Here is a 25,007-nt window from a genome sequence, read left to right on the forward strand (position 1 = left end):
CTCAGTCACAGCAGCAGCAGTTCCTCCAGTTCCTTCCACTCACCAGCATGAAATTCATGTCCATCACTCCCAGAGGTGACATCCCTGTTCTGTAGGGCCTTCCAAGTAAGATGTGCTCTTCACCTGCAATTATCATGCAAAAATACCTCCACAAAAAACTCCTGCAGATAAACTGCCTCCTGCATTTCACCCAGAGGCCAAGGCAACTACTGCAGGACTTGTAGTTTGCCTCAATAAACACAGCAACGTGACAGTTTGGGATTATCTGATTTTCAATTTTGAGGACTATGTTAAAACGAAACCAAAACTAAACCAAACTCACCTGGATGTCTCCTGACAAGCAAATCGTTAAACTGTCCAAAATCATATTTTACCATCTGCAAAAGAGAAATTCTGGAAATTCTTCAGCTGGTATGAATCAGGATAAAAGGCATTTCACAGCTGTAGAAGTGAGAATATTTTGGGGGAAAAGAGAGATGTTTTTAATTCCCTCTAGTTCATTTAATAAATTCTAAACATCATAGCTTAAAATAATCCTGACAGACAAATCAGGTCAGACCTTCCCATACAATAGAGTACAACTATGCACTCACTGCATCAAAACTACTCTCTACCTTCTCCTTGGGTAAAACAGTGGGGATGGAAGGAGAGAACTATTTAGACTGAAGAGCAGAAACCTCTACCCAGACCCATTTGTTTTACTCTGCAAGTATTGACAGATGAGTAATGAAAACTTTGCTGCAGACACAGGCTGTTCTTCAAGGCAGCATCAGTTAATAAACCACAACCACAGCTGGAAAAATATTAAGGAATTTAACTAAATGACTCCTTCAAGGGCAAAGGATTGCAGGAGGAGCTAGTTTTTATGCTTTGTTATCTTCCCAAAGGTTAAGATCAGAGCACGCAACATCAACACAAACCAGTGTTACTGTTCTGGACGTAAAAGCTTTGAATAACAATTTCATTAAACATATACAACTGGGTACTAATATTTCTAGCATGACTCTTTTCCATTATGATAATATTTGAAACTTAGTATACTATGTTGCCAAAGCTTTTAGATGTGAATTATCTCATCCGAAAAGAATTAAATGGTAAAAACAAATTAACAGTAATGATAAAACTTACAGCCTGTTAGTTCTCAGAACCATCAAGGCAGGAAGAGACCTTCAAGGTGATTTGGTCCAACTGTCAGCCATAATCACCTCAAAACCATATCCTCAAGAGCCACATCCAGACATCTCTTGAACACCTCCAGAGACAGTGACTCCACCACTTCTCTGGGCAACTTATTCCAAGGCCTGTCCTCTCTTTCAGTGAAAAATCTGAGCCTTCTCACAGGACAAGCCACAGCACTGGCCTGTAGCATGGCTGAGAAGGGTGTTCTGCAGGCATTACAGACTTGGACCAGGATCTTGATCCACAGCCACATTAACAGCTCATGCAGGCTGGGAATGATTTCAGATGCAGTGATGCTCACAGTTGATGGGGGAATTTTTTGGTGACATTACCAGTAGAGCTCCAACAGAGTGGATAACCAATGGCTCTAACCTTAGGTACAATTATTTATACCAGTCCCAACTCCTTACAGAACTTAAGAAGTATCCAGACAACGGCATGGGCATTCAACAACCTCCCACATCCTTTTTATTGTTGCTAACGCTCTTACACACCTTGTTGTCAAAAGACCCTCAGCATTTATTTATAGATAAATTCCTCTGCCCAGGGCAAAAGAAGGTTTGGATCCCTTGGAGCTTGGCACTCACCAGGCTGCCAGCCAAATGGAAGCTCAGGGAAATTCTCCTGGGTATCATTTGTGGTGCACCTGATGTCTCCAGGGAGCCCTCGGAGTGTTACAGTGAAACACACACCTCACATTTGAGGTCTAATGAAGCAGGTTATATTTCAGGATAAAATCTAAGAATAAGTGCTGCCAATGAATATTTAGGGAATTTGTGCTTTCATCTGACACATACAGGAACAAAACCATCTCTGTTTAAAGCCTACCTGGAAAAAGGCACAGAAAGTAACACGAACCAAGTTCTCTCCTTGGCATGGTTTTTTTAGTGTTTCTTTGCCTGCAATTGGGCTTTTATTGGCAGCCCACCCTTCACTGCCCTTGACTGGCTCCTCTGAACTGTCTCCAAAACACACACATTTGCTTTTTATCCCCCAAAGATTTTGCTTTTCCTTGGCATTCCCCATTCCAGGCCATTCACAATTCACATTTTCCAAATGGCTACAAACATGGGACAGCTACATTTTCAATTTTCCCATAATGAAGGCTCTATTTGCAGCCCCTCTGATCTCCTCAGCCTTCTTCAGAAAATGTGCAGAAGCTTAAATAAATTTCAATATCCATTCCTCTGCGAAGTTTGACAGAAATTGGCCAGTAAGCCCAAGAGTTGTTAACAGAGGATGGATGAGCTATCACAACTGCCTCATGTAAGGATGTTACAGATTAAGGAAGAGAGGTGCAGACAAGGAGCAAAGTTATCTCTGACAGATGTGCCAAGTTATGCATGAAGACTTGCTGGTACTTTAAAGAGATTTTTATGCACCTGAATATCACAAAACTGCCCAGAGCTGAGAGTGCCACCTCATGTACTTTAAACACCATTCCTTAAATTCACTCTATCATTTTAACAGAGTGGTTCTACAGTGTTCCAAAGTGTTTCTCCCGTAAAACAACATCTCAGACAGAGCAGAGACAGAAGTACTACTGATTTCAACAACAAAGAGCAAACACACAAAAAAAAGAGCAGAAAAACTGAGCTAAAAACAGAGAAACTCCCCACCCCAATTTGTCAGTTATGTTCTAGGTATTGCTCACAAAGATACAAGATCATGGGTTTTTTAAGTCATGTGACTTTCAGATCACAATGTTTTTGGGTACCACAAATTTTTCCCACACAGCAGCCCTGGAGAAGCAATTCCAAGCAGTAAAAGTTAAACTCAACCCCTGCACTGCTCTCACCATGCCCTGTCAATTATCCAGCATCAGCCTTAACATCTGATTTCATGTGACCTTTCAAGGGTATTTATACAGACAAACCAGTGCTCTACATTTTCTGCAAATCCCTGAAAATTCATAGATGAGTTCCAACTAAACCTTTTGGCAGAATTCCCTAATACCTCAAATGTATTATTCTTATATTTAATTCTACTAAGAAAAGTAGAAAGTGTAGACTTAAAAAAATTAAGATGGAAAATATATATCTCCAAAGAGGGATATTTCATTTTCTTGTATATGAAAGATGCAGCTCACATCACTCTCAACTGTGAAATGCAAGGCTGCAGTAAGCATTAAAAAGGAGGGGAAAAAAAGGCAAAATGCTCAAATTGACAAAGTTAATATAGTTAGAGCACAGCTGAAAGGATCATAAAACACCCAAGAAAAACTGTGTTTAAACTGTATTGTCCTGCTAACTGAACCCATTGTCAGATGGATTCACTGAGCTCTGCTCTCCAGAATTGATTGGAATGTCCTCAACAACCAGAACTGCAATATTGATCTCCCTGGGTGCCCTCTGTGATGTTTGGTTCATAAAGGAAACTTTCTAAATATGGAATTAATTCCTGAGGCTACTTTGGCACCTCTTGGGCAGCACAGACAGGACACATTGGTTGACAGGACTCAAACAAACTAAGGAATAAAACAACGTGTGCTGTATATTTAGAACACACTTGTTTTGGTTCCCATTTTAATTGTTAAAGACTCCCTGCAAACTACAGCTGAATAGATACAGAACTATTTATTCAGTCTCCTGGTAAAATTCTATCAAGGTTTAATCAACCAACCAAGCTGCAGTATCTGCTTCCTCCAGCCTTACCAGCTGTGAGCAACTATTCTTCGACTTTAACCACCACTGATTTTTTACATTCTTGCCAGAAGCCTAAAAAAAGGAAAATTCTCATGAATTTTCTTTCAAACCCCAAGGTTTTGAACACGTCAGGGATGAAATTAAAGATCTTGTTTAGAATATAAATGGGACTGGTTCAGTGAATATGTTAAGTACTCAACAAAGGGCATCCCCCCATGAAGCCTTCAGAGAGAAAGAATGAGAGCATGAGAGTGCAAGCAAGCTTTAACCTCTCTCCCTGGGCAGAATAATGGATTAGGATTTCCTCAGAGGCACTGATGGCCACGCCAAGATGTTAACTTACATCACTAAATGCACAGGATTTTCATGGCACCAGAAAAACTCTACCCAAAGCAGCAGGCAGTGTCATCCAGGTAAAGGAAGATAATGCAAAACATGGTTTTTTTTCAATTAAAAAAGCCTAGAATTAAGAAATCTCTTCTTCAGTGCCACCCATGCTCATTGAACTCTCAGAGTGGGTATAAAATGAGAATCAAAAATTTATTTAGAACATAGCTCTTATCAATTCTCAGATCTTTTAGATACTTTCCTAAATATGATTCAATAGAAGGGAGGTGTAGGAGGACCAGTCCTCCCAAATACTGTGAATATTCTACCTCCCACAACACCAAGTGAACACTCTGATACAGGCTTTTTCTTCTGCTTGTTTCTATTCACTTCTCCCTTGCTCTCACAAGGAAACATTATCTTACAAACTCCACCTAAGGTGAGCTGTGCCAGCAGCAAAGAGATTTAACATGAAGAGACTGTTTTCAAAGCTGGAGAGCTTTCACTGAAATATGCAACCCAAATAAAAGCAGATCAATAATGTGATCCATCAGCCTTCTCAGGCTGCTTCACACAACATGTGAGGACATCATTTCTCTCTCGCACAGATGAAATTGTTTGCTCTGTCACTGCCACTGTCAGACACCTGAAGAAGAGATTGGAAATGTGTTTTTAAGAGTGGATGCAGCGGGTCAGAGAATGAAGCTGTAATTTGTCAGGCTGCAGGAAAATGTGAAGAGCACAACTGCAGAACATTCCTTTGGCAGCACGTCCCAACCTGCAGGATTCCTGCAGCTTTTCCGGATTGCTGAAATTCATCTTCTGTCTCTGTGCCTTGGAACAGACTCCCATGGAAGCTGTCAGGAACGTCCTCCTTGCCTGATTTCCCCCTCTGCCATCCCCTCTTGTCTCTCCTCTCTGCTCTCCTCGCACGCAACTCAGCCCCTTGCTCCCTCCTCTCCCAGCACCAGTGGGTTGGGCATCCTCTCACTCATTTTCTGATCTCTCAGCCCATTCCCTCAACATGTGATGCCCCTTTTTCCTTCTCTGACCACCTTTTTATACACCTTGGCATTCTGGGGCTGCAAATTCAATCTTGCAATAAAATAATTCTAGTTCTTCTTCAACTTGTTTTCCCTTCTCCTCTGATTTCAAGCCCTCAGAATGACACATTGTTCTCCCTTAGTATCCCCTCATCCCATTAAATTCTACAATAGTTCTCAACTGTAGCCTAACTTTAGTTATTTAGAAAAAAATCACAAATAACAATGCTAATATCCTTGCAACAGTGATTTCAATATTCTTCCCATGACAGTGGCTGAATCCCACAGTAATACGCTAATAAACAAAAAGGGAAAAAAATCTAACTCCAAAGCTCCAAAGCAGAATTTTCCAAGTATTCAGGCACTTACGGCATTTTCAATAACAAATTTTCAATTCTTTTCAGAGAGAAAAAGCTATTCTGTCACAAGATTGAGAAGCTGAAGGATTCCTCTCCATGCATAGGATTTTTCTCCAGATAATGTAACATCTCCACAGGCAGCATAGAAGCTGAAAGGATTAATTTCATGCTAAGCAACAGTACACAGAGGACAAGAGTTTCCCAAACTAGCAAACAACCTCAAATCTTGAGTTCCAGCAGAAAAATGTTTTGATTATATGCTTTGGAAAACTGAACAAGTTATATCCACTACATGTATTCAAACTATGCAAAATGATGGGTGTGGTGAGGAGGGGGAGAGAGGAAGGAGGCTATTAAATCACCTTACCTGTAGTTCTGACATGTAATTTGTTATTTTTAATATAAAACATAGTTTCAGGTGTTTTATCTGGCACAAAGACAGAAAATGTTCTTTATCATCTTACCTTTGCTGGGGTACAAGGGATCTTCCCAACTGGGTGCTACGGTAACAAACAACTCCAGCTCCCACTAGCTCAACTGAGAGCTACCTATAATACACATAAATGATTGAGTGATTGAATTCAACCTGATTAGCCATCAAATGCCTCTGCCAAGGAAGGTAAAACATCTTTCCAGATCTTTAAAGAACGTACAACTTCTTTAAAATGAAGTCTCCAAAGTTAACTCCTCATGCTCCTCCACTTGCAGGTCAAATGCTGTTAAGATTCTGGATGGGATGCTCTCCTTCCAAAGGATTTGTAAGTGAACAGCAAAGCTCATTTTGCCAATTCTACCCTCAGGCTTTCCACTTTGCAATAAACAAGGACTTAATGTATATTTATTTTTTAAAAAAGATCACACCTTTGCATTAGAATCTATCTGCACCTACAACAGAGTTAGTAAGAGCATCTACTGCAATTCAGAACTTCCAAAAATTATGAACAAAACCCCAAGGAAACCTGAAAGAGGAGGTACAGACTGACTCCCCTCCCTAGAAACAAACAACCAGGTTTCTTCCACTCAGGCAACACATTGCAGGAGGCAAAGCCACACAAGTGAATCAAGAGATCTAAATGAGGGATATTTGTTTTACGATCTTGACTGACAGTGAACTTCCACTCCTCTCTCTGCCTGCCAGGAGGTTAGCAAGAGCCAGTGAGTTACCACCACATAAAAATCACAACCAAGAGATATATTTAGTCACTGTGGTTCAAGGAAAACGATTGCTTACACTGGAAATAAATTTAGCAATTGTTTCCAGTTTCTGATTTTCACTGACTAAGGCACAACCCAGCTGCTTCACATTCCAGTAGCCTTCAGCTGTCTTTTTTCTCCACTCCTTGCCCACTTCCTTCTTACAACTGCTAAGACCATCTCAATCCTTCAGCAGTTATCCCACAGGCTGCATTTCGGAACACACCACCTGTCAACCTACAGTGGCTTACAAAAGATGCCAAATTCTGCTCCTTGTGCCATTTTGTAGGAACCAGCCATCATCCTGTACCTGTATTTTACCTCGACACAAAACCAGCCTGAATGGATGATGCTGTTTAAACAAGTTACAGTAAAACACACGTGGGATGTCAGTGTGGGAGCAGCACACAGGAGGAAACAGTAGGTGCTTAAAAGCCTGACTAAGGAAGAATTGGAACTGAACTGCCTTTTGGGGTTGAGAGGTTAAGTTTTTTTGAAGGGTCTGATTTTCAGATTTGCAGATAACTCCTACTCTGCTTGAAAATCACCGGCAGAGAAGCACTTAAGCTGGTGAACTGCAAAATTTTCTAACCTGAAAGCCCACATTTAATATTGAGGAAAACGGTACAGCTGTGAATCACAACAGAACTGAGAGAGTCCTGCCTAGTAACCCACCTAAGCATGACAGACAAAGAGAAACTGCATAGAACTGTACAGGTATATAAAACAGGCAGGCTCATTTCCATAAAATGATCCAAGACATGATGACAGTTCGAAATATAATGTCTGCAAAAACAGAATCTCCGGGAAACTTCACAGTAGTACAAAAACATTCGCCAACAAACAATTCAGGCTCATATAAATTGGCTCAAAGGACTCCAGATAGAACACTAAATTCCTACAAAGATGGGAATAACGTGGCCTCCTGAAAATTTTGTCATTTTCTTAAGAACAGAGTTCTCCTGGGATTACCCCTAGAATTTTATCCCACCAATACTAAAAGGTGAGAATTTGAGGTGAATTTGCTTATCAGGCAAGTGCTTATGAGTAAAAGGTAAAGCCAACAGCCTTTTTGTTCTGCTGGGAATAAACACATCCCCTTGAGTCCTGAGCAGAATAGAGATGACTGCCTGCACTCCAGGTAGCTAACACCTGAAACAGCTCTCTCAAACAACCTTTAGCAGGCAGCTGTTGGAAAAACAAGTTCACAAGGGAAATGAAAACCCTGAAAGAAATAACAAGCCTAGGAGTGAAAACACCAAGCAGAATAAACCTTCAAAATATGGCACCCATATGTTCTTTGGTTTTAGTAAAAGGGCATTTTTGAATGGACTAGTTCCATTACAAGCTTTTGGTTCAGAGGTGATGGTGTCTAATTCCTCCCTTCCTCTCCCTGAATGATGCAGAGTAGCTGAATTCCCTGCAGCACGTAATCCATCAGGTAAATAAAAACAGGAATTCATGCATCGCCATGGTAACAGGAAACCCAAGCAGAATCTGTGACCTTCTCTGCTCTTTCTTGGCATCCCTATTTTGGATTTCACATCAAAAAGGGTGAGAGCAAATATTTTCTGAAAGTGAAGACAAAAAGTCACAGTTCTGGAGTAAAGAGAAGCCAATGGCCATTCCTTCTCTTCAAACCAAGGAGAGCTCTGCTTTGGAAAAGTGTCTGGAAGTCTCCCGGCAGGAGCCTGACAAAGCAGGGCCCTAACACTAACAAACCCCAAATATACCATTTTCTTCCACATTACCAGATGGCTGCCCTTCACTCCAAAGCAGAGCTCTGAACTGCTCTACAGTGACCCTTCTGTTGATTAAACAGCAGCACTGAGAGGCTCCAGAGGGAGCCTTGTCTGCTCTTCCTCCATGGACAGGATGGAAGCTGTTATCTCTAATCATTTATTATTGTTCTTTATTGAGTGCCAACAAGGTGTTTCAGTTAAGGACCCAGGGAGCAGATGTGTGAGGGTCTCTGGGGGTCTAACCCTGTAAGGGGTAACACATTTTTTCCAGCTGCCTGTCTGGATGGCCACATGAGTCAAACCAAAGCCCACTCCAAAGTCTGTCACCATTGCTTGTGACCAGGCAATAGTCTATTTTATTTATAACACACTGCATGAATTTCTGTCCCTGCAAGAAAAATAAATTCAAACGCACACGAATGCACAGACCTTGGACCTCAGAGCATGTGTTTCATGAGTCTGTATCCTTTGTTCTGCTACTGTACACGTTTTGACAAACATTACCCCCCAATTGGCTGTGGTATTACAGGCTGTGTTTATTCGGTGACGCTATTAACCAAACTGTTTGTGTCAATCAGAAGTTCAAACACTCAGAAACAGTGATGGAAATGGTCCTGCTCTGGAACAGCTGGTTCCCAGTCCTTCTTCCCTGTCTCTTCTCCTCCCATTTATATTTGGACCGGATTTTTTTTTTTTTAATATCCTTCCTAAAGTAATGAAAGTACAAGCAGTTGAGAGAGGACGGATTCCCAGATTTACAGTTTCTCTTGTTCAGCAAATCATCACTGTGATTGACTTCCACTAGAACAAATGTGTCTGCATCGGGGCTTCTCCCACTGCATCTTCCAACTGCATCGATCTGGGGCTGGATCTTGTGTGATTCTTGAATTCCTCAGTGGCAGCTCAGTGTGGCTGGCCTCTAAGTTGTGTAGGGTATGATTTTCATATGGTATTTTATTGCTATTATATGGTATTTCATATGCTATTTATATATATATACATGTGCTATTTCTTGGTCTCTCTGTTCTATTGTTTATGGAACCACGATGAGTTTGTGTGTGTCTCCAGAGTCATCTTCCTGTGCTTGAACTCCTCACTCTGCCTCTCTGGTGTGGAGCTCTATTTACTATTCTCCCAGGGTTATTTACTGCACGCGAATAAACAAAACGTGATCACTTATTTATACATCTGTAATTACTGTCTACAGTTACTAAATCCCAAGCCAAATTCACCTCCAGCATAAACAAGTGGCAATTATTCCAGAGCTGGCCCGAGGTCTGTGTACTCTGCTAACACCTTCCTCGCTCACTGGAGGACGGGACAAGCATAGAAAAGCTCGGCAGGAGCAAAGCTACACCGTAACAGTGCGAAAGGCAGGGTGCACAGGATTAACCCCAGATATTTCTGGAGTAACATTTGTCCCCCGATGCGGCGCACACTTGTTAGGCAGTAACTCGGCGCGAAGGGCTGGAAGCACGCCGAGGTGCTGCACGGAGGAGCCGGCTGGCAGGCTGCTCATCCCCCGGGGCCGCTCCAGAAGCCAGGAGAACACGCACCAGGGTGGGATGAGCACAACCGGAATGTGATGCTACCGACTTCGCTCCCTGGATTCGGGGATCCTTCCTGCATCCGTGGCCGCTGTCCCGGGAAGGCTGGATGCTCCACACGGGCCTGCTGGAGCTGCCTGCGTTCCCCAGGAGGACACAGCCTAGCTATTCCTCCGCAATGAAATACACAAAACAGCATTGATTTTTTTTCTTCTCTGCTAATTAAATGCAACATAATTAAACTACGTAACTTCGCTGCTTGATTTGCACAACACTAATTGAATTTTTTAAGCGTACTACTCCCACTACAGAGGAAAAACAGGGCCATTCAACCATCTAAAGTGACAACTGAGAAGCAGGCACGACTCCAGAAGCACAGACAGACAATATGATCCGTGCTGGAGCGTTTCCTTGTGAGTGCAGGAGGAACCCCAGCAGCCTCCCCTGGCTATAGCCCTCATGAGCACCACAGGCACAGCAGAACAGGGAGGAAAAAACCCGCAAGTTCCCTCTGACATTTGCCCACGGACTCATCTTTTCTCATCCTGCACAAACACCAGGAGAGGAAAGTTGGGAGAAGTTGAAATTTATCATCGCACGTAGGCCCCAAAGCGCTGCAGCGCCCAGCTGGGCTGATGCTCGGCTGCACGGCAAGGACGGAATGGGTGCAAGAACGTAACAATTAAAAAAAAAAAAAAAAAACAAAACCAGGAATTAGGGGGAAACCCAGGAAAACAGCGAGGAAAAAGGAAAACGCGGAGGAGACACAAAGCCCGAGTCAAAGAGCGCTCGGGCAGCGCAGGACCAGCCCCCGGGGGCCGGGCAGAGCATCCCCCTGCGGCCCCGGGCCCAGCCCCGGCCCGGGCCCCGCTCACCGCCGCCGCTGACAGGAGCCCGCCGGGGGGATCTCCCCGGCCACGGCGGACCCTCCGCCCGGCTCCCCCCGCCCCGCCGGGCCCCGCCAGGCCCGCGGCACCGCCGCCACCTCCCGCGGCCCCGGCGGCTCCGGCTCCTCCGGCGGCTCCGCGGGCCGCGGCGGCTTCACGGGGCGGCCGCGCCGGCCGCCCGCCCCGGCGCGTCCCCTCCCGCGCTGCCCCCGGGGCCTGCCGGCGCTCACCTGCTTTCTCGATCTTGCCGGACATGTCGGAGCCGGCGCTCAGGCGCTCAGGCCCCGGCGGCGCACGGAGCCGGCCCGGGGGCAGCCGGGCTCCCGCTGCTGCCGGCCGCGATGCGGGAGCGGCTCCAGCGGCGGCCGTGGAGCAGCGCCCGCCCCCTGCCCGCTCCGCGGGGCCGCGACGGGAAGGGGCGGCCCGGGGCTCCCGCCGCGCACGCCCGGCGCCGCCTCCCGGCCGCAACGGGAACCGCGGGGCGGGGCCGGCGGCGGGGCGGGCACCGAGCCCACGGGCACCGAACCCACGGGTACCGAAACCCCGGGCACCGAGCCCCCGGGCACCGAGCCCACGGGCACCGAGCCCCCGGGCACCGAGCCCACGGGCACCGAACCCCCGGGCACCGAACCCACGGGCACCGAACCCCGGGCACCGAGCCCACGGGCACCGAACCCCCGGGCACCGAACCCCGGGCACCGAACCCCCGGGCACCGAGCCCCCGGGCACCGAACCCCCGGGCACCGAGCCCACGGGCATAGAACCCCCGGGCACCGAACCCACGGGCACCGAGCCCACGGGCACCGAACCCCGGGCACCGAACCCCGGGCACCGAACCCCCGGGCACCGAGCCCACGGGCATAGAACCCCCGGGCACCGAACCCACGGGCACAGAACCCCCGGGCACCGAAACCACGGGCACCAGACCCACGGGCACCGAACCCACGGGCATAGAACCCACGGGCACCGAGCCCACGGGCATGGAACCCCCGGGCACGGCGGCGCGGGGTGGGCACCGGGATAGCGGGGTGGGGGTCCGGATCGTGGGATGGGAGTCTGGATCGTGGGATGAGCATCAGGGTCCCGGGATGGGCATCGGGATTCTGGGATGGGAGTCCGGATTTGAGATGGGAGTCCGGATCGTGGGATGAGCATCGGGGTCCCGGAATGGGCACCGGGATCCCAGGATGGGCATCGGGGTCCCGGGATGGGCATCGGGGTCCCAGGATGGGCGTCGAGATCTCGGGATGGGCATTAGGATCCAGAGATGAGGCTCAAAATCCTGGGATGGGACTGGGATCGCAGAATGGGCATCGGAATCCTGAGATGAGGATCAGAATTCCAGCATGGGCATCAGGACCTTGGGATGGGATCAGAATACCGGGATGGGCATCAGAATCCAGGGATGAGGATCAGAGTGCCGGGATGGGCATCGGAATCGTGGGATGGGGCATCGGGATCATGGGATAAGGATCGGAATTTTGGGATGGGCATCAGGATCGCGGGATGGGATCAGACTACCAGGACGAGCATCAGAATCCAGGGACGAGGATCAGCATCCTGGGATGGGCATCAGGATCCAGCTCTGGCTGGGAGGGACCCAGCTGGTCCGGCCTCATGCTCAAGGAGGGTCACCTTCAAGCACATGGCACAGGGCTGTGACCAGATGGGTCTGGAATGTCTCTGGTGAGGGACACTCCACACCCTTTCTTGCCTCTGTTCCAGTGTGTGATCATTGCACAGGAAAGGAGTTCTACCTCGGGTCTAGGCAGAACTTGGTGTGCATCAATTTCTGCCCATTTCCTCGTGTCCGAGTGGTTGGCACCACCAAGAAGAGCCTGGCTGTGTCTTGTTTAAATACTTACACACATTAATGTGGTCTCTTCTCAAGGCTGAACAGCCCCAGCTCCATCAGTTTTTTCCTAGGAATCCAGGTGGTTTTCCCCCCCAAAATGCAATCCTCAGGATGGGGTTTGGAATGAGCAGGGACTGCTCCATCCTGAGCTGCCCAGGGATGTCCTGCTGATGCTCCTGACTTTTCACAATCTCCTCAGGCCTCACAGGTTCTGCCTTTTTCCAAATCACTGCCATGGCAGAAGTTTTCTTTTGGAGTAGTCAGCAGCAAAATTGAAATGAATCAGTTACAATTTAGTCTCTACAACTGTCCAAAAGAAGGTTGTGGCAAGGTGAGGGTCAGCCTCTTCTCCCAGGCAACGAGCAACAGAAGGAGGGAAACAGCTTCAAGTTCTGCCAGAAGGTTCAGATTGGACATTTGGAAAAAATTCTTCATGGAAAGAGTGATTAAGCATTGGAACAGGCTGCCCAGGGCAATGGGGGAAGTCACTGTCTCTGGAAGTGTTCAAAAAATTTATATAAATTATTTAGTGGGCATGGTGATACTCACTATGAAGGTACTCACTACTAGAAGGTCAGACCTGATGACACTGGAGGTCTTTTCCCACCTTAATGATTCTGTGATTCCACGAAAAGGGAGCAAAGGTGGGATTAGTGCAAAGCTGCCTGCAACAGGACACCAGTGCTGCTGCCTCAGAGCATCCTCCAGCATCTACAGCACCACGCTCGGGGCAGGCGTGGCAAATGTGAGCCGAGGTTGCCCAACACGGCTGCTGGAAGCCCCACAGCAGCCACAGACCAGTGCTGTGATGCTGCTCCTGCTCCCTGACACCCTCAGCTCCGTGTGTGCCATCCCAACCTACACACCCGCTTTAATCCAAGCCCAGGCAGCAGTGGCAGCTCCCTGGGGACAAGTGGCTTCACTCCAGAGCAAAGTGACAGCAGAGCCCAGGGGGAGGGCTCCAAGCAATAATAAAATAATTACGGTCCTATTTGAAAATTAACTCATTTCTACAACTCATCTCTACAACTTAATTAGGGACAAACATCACAACAATGACTCGCAGGTAACCCTGTGCTGTGGGCCAAGAAATCTGAAGCCTGGTGAGGTGTCAGAGGCTGTTTACTTCCCTTATCAAATAAATCATTCACAAGGCTGCTATTTCTGTAAGCTTTCCACACAACTTTGGAAGTGACTTCGTGAGCCCCGTTTAAACATCTCACACAGCCGGGGCACGGCAGAAGGTACAGGAGGAAATGTCTAAGAGGCAGAGTATGCATTTTTCTCTCAATTTTTTTTTTTTTTTTTCATTGAGAGGCTTGTGCAGAGTTCCTGAGTGCGTTTGATTAATAAATCTAATTTTAAAAAAAGAGCAAGATTTAGGTGGAGGTTTTTCCTCTGGCTGGCACAGATGTAAATGGTGGCTGTTGCAGCCACGCTGAGCTGTGCTGACTCACCCGTATTAGTGAGCAGTAGTAACGAGGAGCTGCAGCGGGTGATGCTAATGAGAGCAGACCCGACTGGGAGTACACGCAGGAAGCAGACAGATGAAGTAACAAGCTGCTATTCTTACACCCTCCCCTTCGCAGACTTGGGCAAGGGAAGAAGGAGCGTGTGTGCAATAATGTGAGATATGAACAGAACAGCTACTAAATTGGAAGGTCTTTTCATAGTCTCTGATATAAAAAGCCCCGTTGTGCCCATGATGTGTTGCCTTCCGGGGGATGCTGGAGTTTCTCTGGTGGTTTCTGCATTAAGATGTAACTCACAAGGCTGGGAAAAACTGATGCTGCTAAATATCCCCTGGAGTCAGCTGGGGAAAACCACCTCGGAGCTGATTGTGTCCATCTGAGTGTGTTGTTAAGGGCAGAGCCGTGGCCAGGAGAGCAGGAGGAGATCTGTGAAGAGAGATGTCACTTTTCGGGCTGTGTGAGATCCCACAGGGATGGTTCTTGCAGCGCATTTGGATGGAGGGAAGGGGATGGCAGTAGCTGCTCACCTTCAGCAGGGAGCGATGCTGGAATTACCTACAAGGAGCCAATTTTTCAGGTGCTGATGCTACATCAGGAAGAAGAAATGAAGAATATGTTTGGTACCTGCTTTGTTATCAAATGAGAGCGCAGCGCTAAAGTTCACCTTACAGCCAGAGACGTGCCAGATGTGGGGGGCAACATCTGGAGCCTCCTTCCCCAAATATTTCTTCGCTGGGAGAAATTCCCTGGCAGCAAAACCCGCCAGGAACGCTCAGCAGATGGTGGAACCCCTGGCTGGAGGCAGCCCCAGGGAAAGCCAGCGGACACAAACTGCAGCCCCACGGGGTCATTTCCTGCTGTGAGTCACTGAACTGCACAACTGACCCACGGAACGGGGGAAATTGTGCAAGAAACGCCAACGAGACTCGAGGCGCGCAGTGGAAGAGCGCTCCTGCCCTCTAGTGAGGGCTCAGCCCAAATCCCGGGCTGCTCCTGTCCCTGCCCTGCTCTCCTGTTCCCCTCCGGTTTGTGGGATCAGCCCCTGCTGGGTCTGTCCCTGCAGAAATCCCAAGAGGTAGCGGCCATTCATCCCCAAAAAAAGCTGGCCGAGTGGGTTTTAGTAGCGGGGGATAACTGGGATTATTTAGGGAAATGAAGTTTAGCCAACTGTGTCCTCTTGCACAATGTCTTCTGCACCAGCACTGCTCCTGGTACCATCACTGCTCAGGATAGCTGCAGTTTGATTAGAGTCCAAAAGCTCACTGAAAAACCTTACCCGATGTGCAGGAGGACCCCCCAAGTGACAAACACACCACAGTGACCCCGTGTGCCCCATCCCTGCTCAGCCTGCGGGGTAAAAACATCTGCCACTGGGAAGAGGTGAAAAAAAAAAAAAAAAAAAAGAAGAATTTATTGGAAGCAACTAAAGGTGAAGGGCAAGATTAAAATCTCCTGTTGATAGCCGCAACTCTTCTGAGGTGTTCAGGGGTGGAAAAAGTAGGAGAGGGATGCCAGGATGTGGTGGAGGAGAGGAATTGTTTGGAGGAGAAGACAGCACAGCCATGGGGGACAGCCTCTGGCTGAGAGAGTCAGAGGAGCGATGCAGAAAGAGACAGAGCTCTGTGTCAGCCCCCTGGAAAATATACGTGATGCAATCTGCATCAGAGTTCACACGAGAGGAAAAAAAAAAAAAAAGAAAGAAAAAAAAAGGCAAATGGGAGACACTGATTTTGGGCAAATCCCCACTTTCACCTCCTGGAGGAAGGGTCAGTGTGCAGGTTTTTCTGGCACAGCAGCTAATGGTACCTGGCTGGTGGTCCCAGCTGTGTCACAGACCCCCGTGCTCTGTGTGCAGGAGTGAGAGACAAGTTTTTATTACTAACAGAGCTGACGGTCTGGGCAGACTGTCCAGGTTCCCCCTGAGCATCCTGCGTGGCTGATCCCCCTGAAGGGTCCCACCCTGCCCAGGGGTTCCCACTGGTTCTCCCGTTCTGACACCATTGTCAGCATTGCTTTCTGGCAGCTTTTTTCCTTTAAAAAAGGCGAGATTTGGGTGCAGGCTCTAGAGGGCAGCATATGCCGGCACATGGGGCTGGGGGGCACGGCAGCTCCCCCAGCCCGAGCCGAGAGAAGCCTCCGGGGCGAGGAAGAGGAGAGAATCCCGGCAGTGGTTATCCCAAAGTGCTCCCCAAAGGTGCCCACTGTCCTCTCCCTGCAGGTGGGACAAGGAGCGAGAGAATCACAGAATGATCGGGGTTGGAGGGGAATCTTTTTATTCCAAACTCCGTGAAAAGAGCAGGGACACCTTCCACTATCCCGGGTTGTTCCAAGCCCTGTCCAACCTGGCCTTGGACTCTTCCAGGAATGCAGCAGCCACAACTTCCCTGGGCACCCCATGCCAGGGCCTCACCACCCTCATTGTAAAGAATTCCTTCCTTATATGTAATCTAAATTGACCCTCTTTCAGTTCAAAGCCATTACCCCTTGTCCTATTGCAACATCCCAACCTTGAAACATCTCAGTGCCTTCCCTGCTTGGTCACATACCTTTGATTTGTTGTTTTGTTTTGCTCCCCAGATAAGTCTCCAGTCTAAGAGCAGCAAACCTGTTGGATGTCTGGAGTGGGTCATTCAGTGTTTCAGGGCTCCCCATCTGTAAAACAGCAACAGCCAGGTGGGCAGAGACTCAGGTCACTGGGGATAGGGGATAAATCAAAAAATAAGGATGTTGCACTTTCACATATATCTATTAAAGTGGCAGCTTTAAGTAAAGCTTTTCAATGTCTTTTTCTTAGTCTTTTGTCAAAAGATGTAAATAGGGGAGAAAATTGTTGGCCTTATGCTGCCACAGGAGGATGGGGTGGATCTGAGGAGGGACGCTGAGAAGAAGCCCAGGCCCTGGGATTATTAAAAAGAAAAACTGAGAGAGAGATTAAACAGCTTATGACAAACCCTTTGTACATTTAAAATAATTAGGAAGGTGAGGATGGAAGGAGAAAAGGTTGTGAAGGTTCTTCTCTGGTTTAATCTTTTCCCTCTACTGGGAACTACATTTCATGGTGGAAACAAGAGCATGTGAATACTGGCTAACAAGGTGTCTGACACTCCAAGGTGTTTCTGTCAGCACCTCCTCAGTGGTCAGACGTCTGGCTGTCCTCTCACCTCCCCACACCTGCACGTTCACATCGATGCCTCATCCTCCTGGGGTTTATTGGGATCGTGGCAGGTAATTGAATAAAGATCTTTGCTGTGCATGGCTGGAGCTCAGCTGCTGACTTTGCTGACCGCATCATGGTCCATCTGTGCTGTCCCTGAAGAGTAAAAGCAGCTCTGAGCAGGGTCTCTGAAGCCTGCCTTGACCCTTCTGGCTCTGGAGTTGCTGAGGACAGAATTGGTGGGAAGACCCTCCTCCTTTCAGAGGAAGGGAGCAGGATACCTTGAGCAGTCCTTTCCCCTTGAGGATGATGAGGGTGTCCTCCCAGGAGGACAGATGGTCCCAAGTCCATCTCCTTTGGATGGCCTAAACATCACCCAGTGCCACGCTGCATCACAGACCTTGGCCAGCCTCTGGCCACTGAGCAAACAGAGGAGAGTTGGTTTTTTGTGGCACAGGCTGCTGGATACACCAGGACTGTGGGAAATGTACTTTAGACTCTGAATTCTTCCTTCGGTCTGAAGCATCATTACTGGTCACTGCTCATGATGGAACACAAGCAGATGGACACATTTCTGTGGCAAACTCTCCTTCTCCATCAGAAGATTCTCCTGCTGCCAGCAAAGACTGGAGGAGCTCCACATCCAGACCTGCTTCATTGCAATGCAGTTCCCATCCACCTCTGGATGAGGGAGACAACTCACCATAAAGCCAAGGGGTATTGAGGAAGGACAGGATGGAGGGGCCCAATTTAGAGCACCAGAAGCCAGCCCAGCTCATACACAAGCCCTCTTTGAAACCTTGTTTTCCTTGCAGGTCATTTTCCATGGACAGGTGATCCTTCCTGCCCTACACTACAGAGCAAGCAGATGCTGAAGGTGAACCGAGTCACTCCCTGCAGGAAAGAGTGAAACGAAAATGAATCAAAAAAGGAAATCAAAATCAATATTACAAAGTCAAATAATCAAAATTGCGTTTTGGAAACAAAGGTCACCCAGGGAAAAATGTAATTGGACATGACAGCCTAGATTTCCCCTCCCTGCCAATCCCAGGGGGAGGGAGACCTTGTGCCCAAGCCAAAGTGTCACCTGGCCATATTGCTGAAGCTCCACACGGTCTGTACAGCTGACAGCAGCTGCAGGAAGGATGAGGGAGTGAAACCTGGGGGAGCTGCAGGCAGCAGGTCTGAAATAGCACAGGTCTTGCAGGGCAGGAACGAGCTGTGTTGGCAAATCCACCTGGGGAGCCCAGCACCGAATAAAGGAGCCTGTGGCAGGTCAGGAGTGAGATGTGCTGAATCCTGAAGACTTGGGAAAGGCAGCGCTGCCTCTGACCTCAGAGGGGCACCAGCACGGAGGATGTGCACGGCACAGAGGGAACGCGTTTTTTCGGTGCAAAAAGGTAACTTGGGGCAGGCTGGCCTCCCTGTGCCTCAGTTTCCCCTTTTGTAAAACGGTCCTTTCACCTTTGCAATTAGGGAAGGCACAGACACCTCTGGACCTCATCAATGAGCACAACAACTACCCGATACCAACATGAAGCAGCAATTCTCACCCAGCCCCTCCAAGGTCCCTCCCGTGCAGGTGACAAGCTGCAATGTCTGATGCCAGTCTTCATTTCGGCCCTCCTGCCCTTGAAGGAAGGACTGACCGACCCCCAGGTTGCTCCCATTACGCTGCACAAGCCCTGACACATTTCACAGAGCATTGTAAATGTGGGGCACGTCCCTCTGATAACGACGCAAACTTCAAACCATTATTCCTCAGCCCACAGCACTTCTCTTCATCGTCAAGCTGCTGCTGACGGGTTGCTTGGTGTAGTTTTTCCTCTTCCTTCCTTTATTTTATTTTATTTTTAAACTTGACCTCCTGATTCCTCCTGGGAATTTATGCTGGATTCTTTTTTATTCATACTTTCTCTCTTTTTCACTTTTTTTTTTGTCTTGTTTTGCACGAAGTCAGCAGCAGGGAGATAAACTTCCCATGAAGTCCATTTGCCAACAAAAAGCTTTCTTTAGCACAACAGACAATAGGGAAGCTAAAGTGATGCTCTGGCTGGACATGACATTTCCAGCACCATGGTGACCACGGCGGCTGCTCTCTGTCCCCAAGGGTGACCTTCAGCTCCATGAAATGCTGATTTCCTTGTCCTACCTGGGCTGGGGGGGGTCCCACTGCAGGAGCTGGAGCTTCTCCATTCTTTGGCAGCCCCGTCTCAGCAATCTCCCCTCCAACTGCTCTGAGCAGCTTTGTTACCTTGTTTTGGCCTTCAATACTTCCCTGCAGGCTGTGGCATTTGGGGGATGTTTCCTGCATGCTGAGGGGGCAGCTGGATTTAACCAAGGAATAAGAAGAGAGTAAAAAAAGTCACTCGGCCTTCAGTACAATTAGCATGGGACCAAATCCTGTTTTTCTCCCCAGCTTAAAGGTGGACAGGGCTTAGCTCAGTTTCTGATAAACTTGACACTGCTGCGGTCGGGATGGCACAAAACCCAGCATGCAGCACATTTCAGATGGACATCAAGGCTCATTTCCCTGTGCCTGAAACAGGAGTAAAATAACTCCTCAGCAAGTTGGGAAAAGTAGTAAAAGCCAAGCTTGAAGGAAACCCAAGGGATAAAATCAGGGAATCAGCCTGGTTGCCTTCCAATAACAACAATAACAAAAAAAATGAACTGATTTAACAAATAATATTTAACTAGTAAGTATCCAGGTGAGGTGGATGAGTGGGGAGAACCCTTTGGCAAAGGGGCTTTCTCCCCCTGAGACCCCCAAGAGCAGGACACAAAGAGAAGGCAGTGGGGAGCTCTGCCTGCCACCCCTCAGCTTACAAGATCTCCTGAGGACACAAAAAATTTTGTATAAATTGGGCCACCTCCCCAGTTAAACCAGAGCCTGTGCACTGCCTGTATCACCCCCAGTGGGTTTGGATTTGCAAACCAGGAGCTGCTGAGGCTGGGGATGTGCTGGGACAGAGCTGGAACAAGTCAAGGAAGGGGAACACGATTGCTCCCCGTTACACAGGGATGCTGCAAAGGGACCGTGGGGAGAAGCAGCATCACCTCTGTGTCTGGGGGGGTCCAGAGAGGCTCTGAACCATTCAGCAACAAGGCTTGGAGGGACTCAAAACATCTCTGTGAGCGCCAGCAGTGGCTGAGCAGTCAAGAACTCAAAAAAGTAGCAGAGGCTGGGAAAAGTAGAGAGCTGGCGGATCTCAACTGCTGCAACAAAACACACAGAGAAAACCACAGATCCTTCTGCTGCTGGATGGGGGCTCTTCCTGAGAGAGAAAACCATAAGGAAACAGCTTGGCACTGCTGCAGGGAGGTCCAGGAGCAGGGAATGTGATGGGCAGGAGCTGCCCCTTCCCAAAGCGAGCGGGTTTGGACAGAGCAGGGAGAGGTTGGGCTGCTGTGACTTTATAAACTTCACCTTCAGCAGAGTCTGCTCATCGGCCCATCGTCTCAGCCAGGATAGAGCAGAAATGGAAAAGATCCAAAGAATTGCAACAAATAGTATCAATAATCCATGAGAAGGGATTAAAAAGATTTAGGACTATTTAGTTTTAGAAGAAGAGGGGATGGGATAGAGGTGAAGGCAAGGAAGGCATGGCAGAGGCATACAAAGCACAGACTGAGGTAGAGGAGGTGCTGGGAGCACAAATTTGCCCCTGAGCACCAAAACTGAAGACATTCAACGCACTTAGAGGAGGGTACCTTTCAAACCAAGAACAGGCAGAGCTGCCCTGCCATGAAGATTCACAGGAACATGGAGTTCAGCAGGATCCACAACGCCAGTGGGCATGAACTGAACAACAGCAGTGTTTGCCAGGATTAAATTTAATAAGCTACAAACTCTCTTGCCCAGGATTTTGTACCTTTGGGGGCTCTGGCATGGGCTCTGCTGAAGGCAGGACAGTGGGGTGGGGATATAAACCCCTGGGGGTAATTGCTGTGCCTTCAATGTTCAGTAGCCCGAGGACAGGCCTAGAGCTACTGATGGGGAAACAGGAGCTGGATTTCAGCATCTGCCTGGAACAGATCCCATAAGGGTCCTTGAGGGACTGGGCTGTGAGATGAGAGAAATTCTATTGAGGACCTATAAAAAAAAAAAAACCAAGAGTGAATAATAACAACTGTCATCTATGAGGTGTCCTTCAACTTGGACCTCAGAGTGAGAGCCTGTGCATGGAGAAACTGAGGCACGGTGACACAGGTGGGAGCATTGCCACAGCTCTCCCTCCCCAGAGCTGCACATCTCCTTGGCAGCAGGGGATGGCAGCAGGGGATGGCAGGCAGGTTATAAATTCAGGGGCAGTGGGTGCTCAAGGAGGGTCAGGGGGATGGGGGAAAGGATGCTGGGGGCTCAGCAATCAGCTGTGTTGACTTGTCCCCCTGCCCTGCAGCTGACAGCATCCCCAGGGCTGGGCGGGACAGAGAGGTCCAGGACAGCCCAGCTGTCCCCTGTGTGTCACCAGAGGGATGGTGGCACCAGCAGGAATAGGGTCAGGTCATGCCTGGCTGGGGGTGACGGGACAACAGCAGCAGCTGAGATCACCTGCTCTGCACGGTTTATTTGGAGGGTTTTGCTGGTTTGCTCCAAGAGGCCCAAAGCAGAGGAGCTGTCAGGAGGCCGGTGACATTTATTAAGTATTAATCCCTGCAGTGTGTCACTCACCAGCCTGTTTGATAGTGCCTCTGTGCTGGCTACCGTGGTTTCTCTGCTGCTCAGGACAGGGTTGGATATGCTTCCCTGTGGATATCCAGAGACTTGCTGGATATTTTTCTCCCCCAGTCACTTTTTCTACCTTCTCCTCCTCCTGTCCCATAGCTGCTCTCTCCTCCTGGATTTACCGAATGATTTCCTTTGATCATCATCTCCCTCCCTCTTACCCCAAGCCCCCAACTTCTCCCCAGACACAATCCCCAGCGCGGTCTCTGCCAGCTCAGCCCTATTTCATCTTTAAATGAGGCTTAAAAGACTCTTTACAGGGGCAGAAACAAACATTCCTCCTCCACAGGCACCCGTGGATTCCCTGCCAGCCCAGAGGCCGGGGCTCAGGGAGCATCACCACACGGTGACACCGCGGTGACAACTTCTGTTGCTCAGCCGCCCTCGGGGAAGAGAAAATGAGCAACTGTAGCTTTAAAACAAAGATTAGATGCAATTTTTTCCCCCCCTTTCTCCCTCCCTTTCTCTCTCCTTTTTAAAGGGAACTTGTCAAGGTTTCCATCAATAATAGATAATGGTGCATCACTCTGGCAGGTTACACCCTCCGGCTGTTTTGATATTTTCCAGAGAATTTGTCAGCAATCTTACAGCAAAGGAGGGCTGGGGGAAGGGTTCGGGGGGGGGGAGAGGCCTCATTAATTTTTTGTCATTTGCATTCCTGCTGCTAAATAATGTATTGATTGCTCTTTCTCTCTCCCTCTTTAATTCGCTCTCTTCTGCAGTGTCTCGCAGCCCGTGGCCCTCACTCGGTGACAGATGAGTTTGTCAGAGGGACCAGACAGCTCCTGCTCCCCAGGACTGGGCTGGGAGAGCTCAATGTGACCCTGGCACCAGCTCCAAGTCACACAAGTCACAGGCCTGGTGACACCAGCTCTAAGTCACACAAGTCACACGCCTGGTGACACCAGCTCCTGGCAGGGGGACACGGAGGTCTCTCCCAAACCAGATGCTGGGACCTCCTGGTCTGTGTGATCCACCTCCACGGCCAGCCCGTGCAGCTCAGGAGGTCAAGGACAGCAGCACACGGCTCCCAGGATGACATCCATCCCACGTTTGGATGTCACCAGAGGAGGGATTGCCATAAAAGCTGGAGGAGTGGGAGCAGTGTCCAGCCAGGGAAACCATCGCCCTGCCAGCCCAGCTCCTCGGGCAGCTGTGGGGGTTTCTGCAGGAAGGAGCCACTGGAAAAGCCAAAGATGGGCAGCTCTTACCTGGGGAGAGCAGGAAAATGGAAACCCGAGGGGATTTTGGTCTTCTAACTTCAGGAATCTGCTTCTCTGTCCTTTTCCACAGACCTGAGCCCAGTGCCCTGGAGACACAGTCGAGGTCCATTGAGTTGGCAGCTGAGCTAAACAAGAACTTGCACATGATTTGGGCCTTGCTCAGCTTAATGCGGCTTGGCTTCTCTTTTAATTAATAAATACTTAATTACATAGTTAATATTTTAATATTTCCTTTTAAAAACATCTGATTTAATGGAATTACTGCCAGCTATTTGTTCTGTATGACTTTTATGTTTATTTTCTTCTTTCATTTCTCATTTCCCCCTCCAACCCACTGCTCTAATCCCTGAAGCTCCCAGTTGATCTTTGCTACTGGAAATTAGGAGGAAATTCGCTAGAAATTGCTACTGGAAATTTCCAGGCTTTCAGCTGAAATGCAGTCCGGCCCTTGGTGCTGAGATCCAGCAGCCCGAGGTGTTAAATGTGGGTTATTAGCACTGGATACCTCTCTGCAAATGTCCCAGCCCTGGGGAGGAGAGGGGAGGCAGTGGGGAGGTGGGACAGTGCAATGACCCCCAGGGTCATCTCAAAGATGAGGAGAACCTCGAGTCTGTGTTTGCCTTTCAGACCTCCCCTGGCCGCACAGCAGCTCACCTGCACCCAGGAGAGGATGGGGAAGGGAATGACAAGAGGATGTGACCTGCAGCACTGACAGCTCCTCTCCTCCTCTCCTCAGCCCCTGGCTCCTTGCTGCAGCTCCTCTTGCTCCAGGGCACTGCCCACGCCCAGCCCTGCACACGGTGGGTGGATGCACCGAGAGAGTCACTGAATTAAAGCAGCTCTTCCTTCCTTCCTTCCTCCCTCTCACCCAGCACTCCTGATCCCCCAGGTGCAGCTCCTGTCCCCAGCACAGGTGAGCTGTACCTTACCTGGGTCAGGATTTCCCCCCCAGGTGAGCTGTGCCTTACCTGGGTCAGGATTTCCCCCAACAGGTGAGCTGTGCCTTACCTGGGTCAGGATTTCCCCTCCAGCCTCTCTGGGGAAAGTGGGTGTTTCCACAGTGATCTCCACGATCTCCTGTTGGGATAAAACCCCCAAACAAACAGAAGAGTTATAGCCAAGGCACTGGGGGCATCATGAAATAGGCTAAAAGCAAATACAGCATCGTTAATCCATCATCAAGTAACAGCCTCTTATGATCCTGAATGCATCAAAAATGAAGGAGAGACCAGCAGGGTCACAATTCACCCGGGGCTGTGTGGAACGGGAAGCAGGGCTGGAAGCAGTGGGCTGGAAACAAACCCCAGCCTGCAGGGTTGGGGCTGAATCAGGACTCCAGGAACCCTGACATTCCTGCCCAGGTGTGTTTAAAACCACTACCACCAGTGCAGGCCAGGAAGAGAGGCGTGCTGATGAGAGATGTGCACATGCTCCTGCTGCTGGTGAAGCTGGAGGTGGCGAGGCGTCGTTGTCAGGAAAGGAGGAGATGAAACAAATCTGGATGGAAACTTCACGGGACTCTTTAGTGCTCCATCTTCCCACTAATGAGAGTTCTGCATGTGAGGGCAAGAGAAAAAATAAAACCCTCCACACACTAATAAAGCCCCGTGACTTTGCTGACTGGAGGCACTGGCGCTAATGAAGTCACCAG

General features: G+C 48.7%; 1 protein-coding gene across 6 annotated transcripts in view; it reads right to left on the reverse strand.

Moving 5' to 3' along the window:
- RAPGEF1 (Rap guanine nucleotide exchange factor 1) overlaps positions 1-11,302 on the reverse strand; it is an 84,716-nt gene extending 73,414 nt beyond the window's left edge. For all 6 annotated transcript variants that reach the window (XM_066332793.1, XM_066332792.1, XM_066332791.1 and 3 more), the window contains exon 1: positions 11,154-11,302. In XM_066332793.1, the coding sequence (XP_066188890.1) occupies positions 11,154-11,178 (25 nt within the window). In that variant the 5' untranslated portion in view covers positions 11,179-11,302. The remainder of the gene's footprint in view (positions 1-11,153) is intronic.
- Between the last annotated feature and the right edge of the window lie 13,705 nt (positions 11,303-25,007).

This window comes from Sylvia atricapilla, chromosome 19 (genome assembly GCF_009819655.1).
Source record: "Sylvia atricapilla isolate bSylAtr1 chromosome 19, bSylAtr1.pri, whole genome shotgun sequence".
Classification (NCBI taxonomy): Eukaryota; Metazoa; Chordata; class Aves; order Passeriformes; family Sylviidae; genus Sylvia; species Sylvia atricapilla.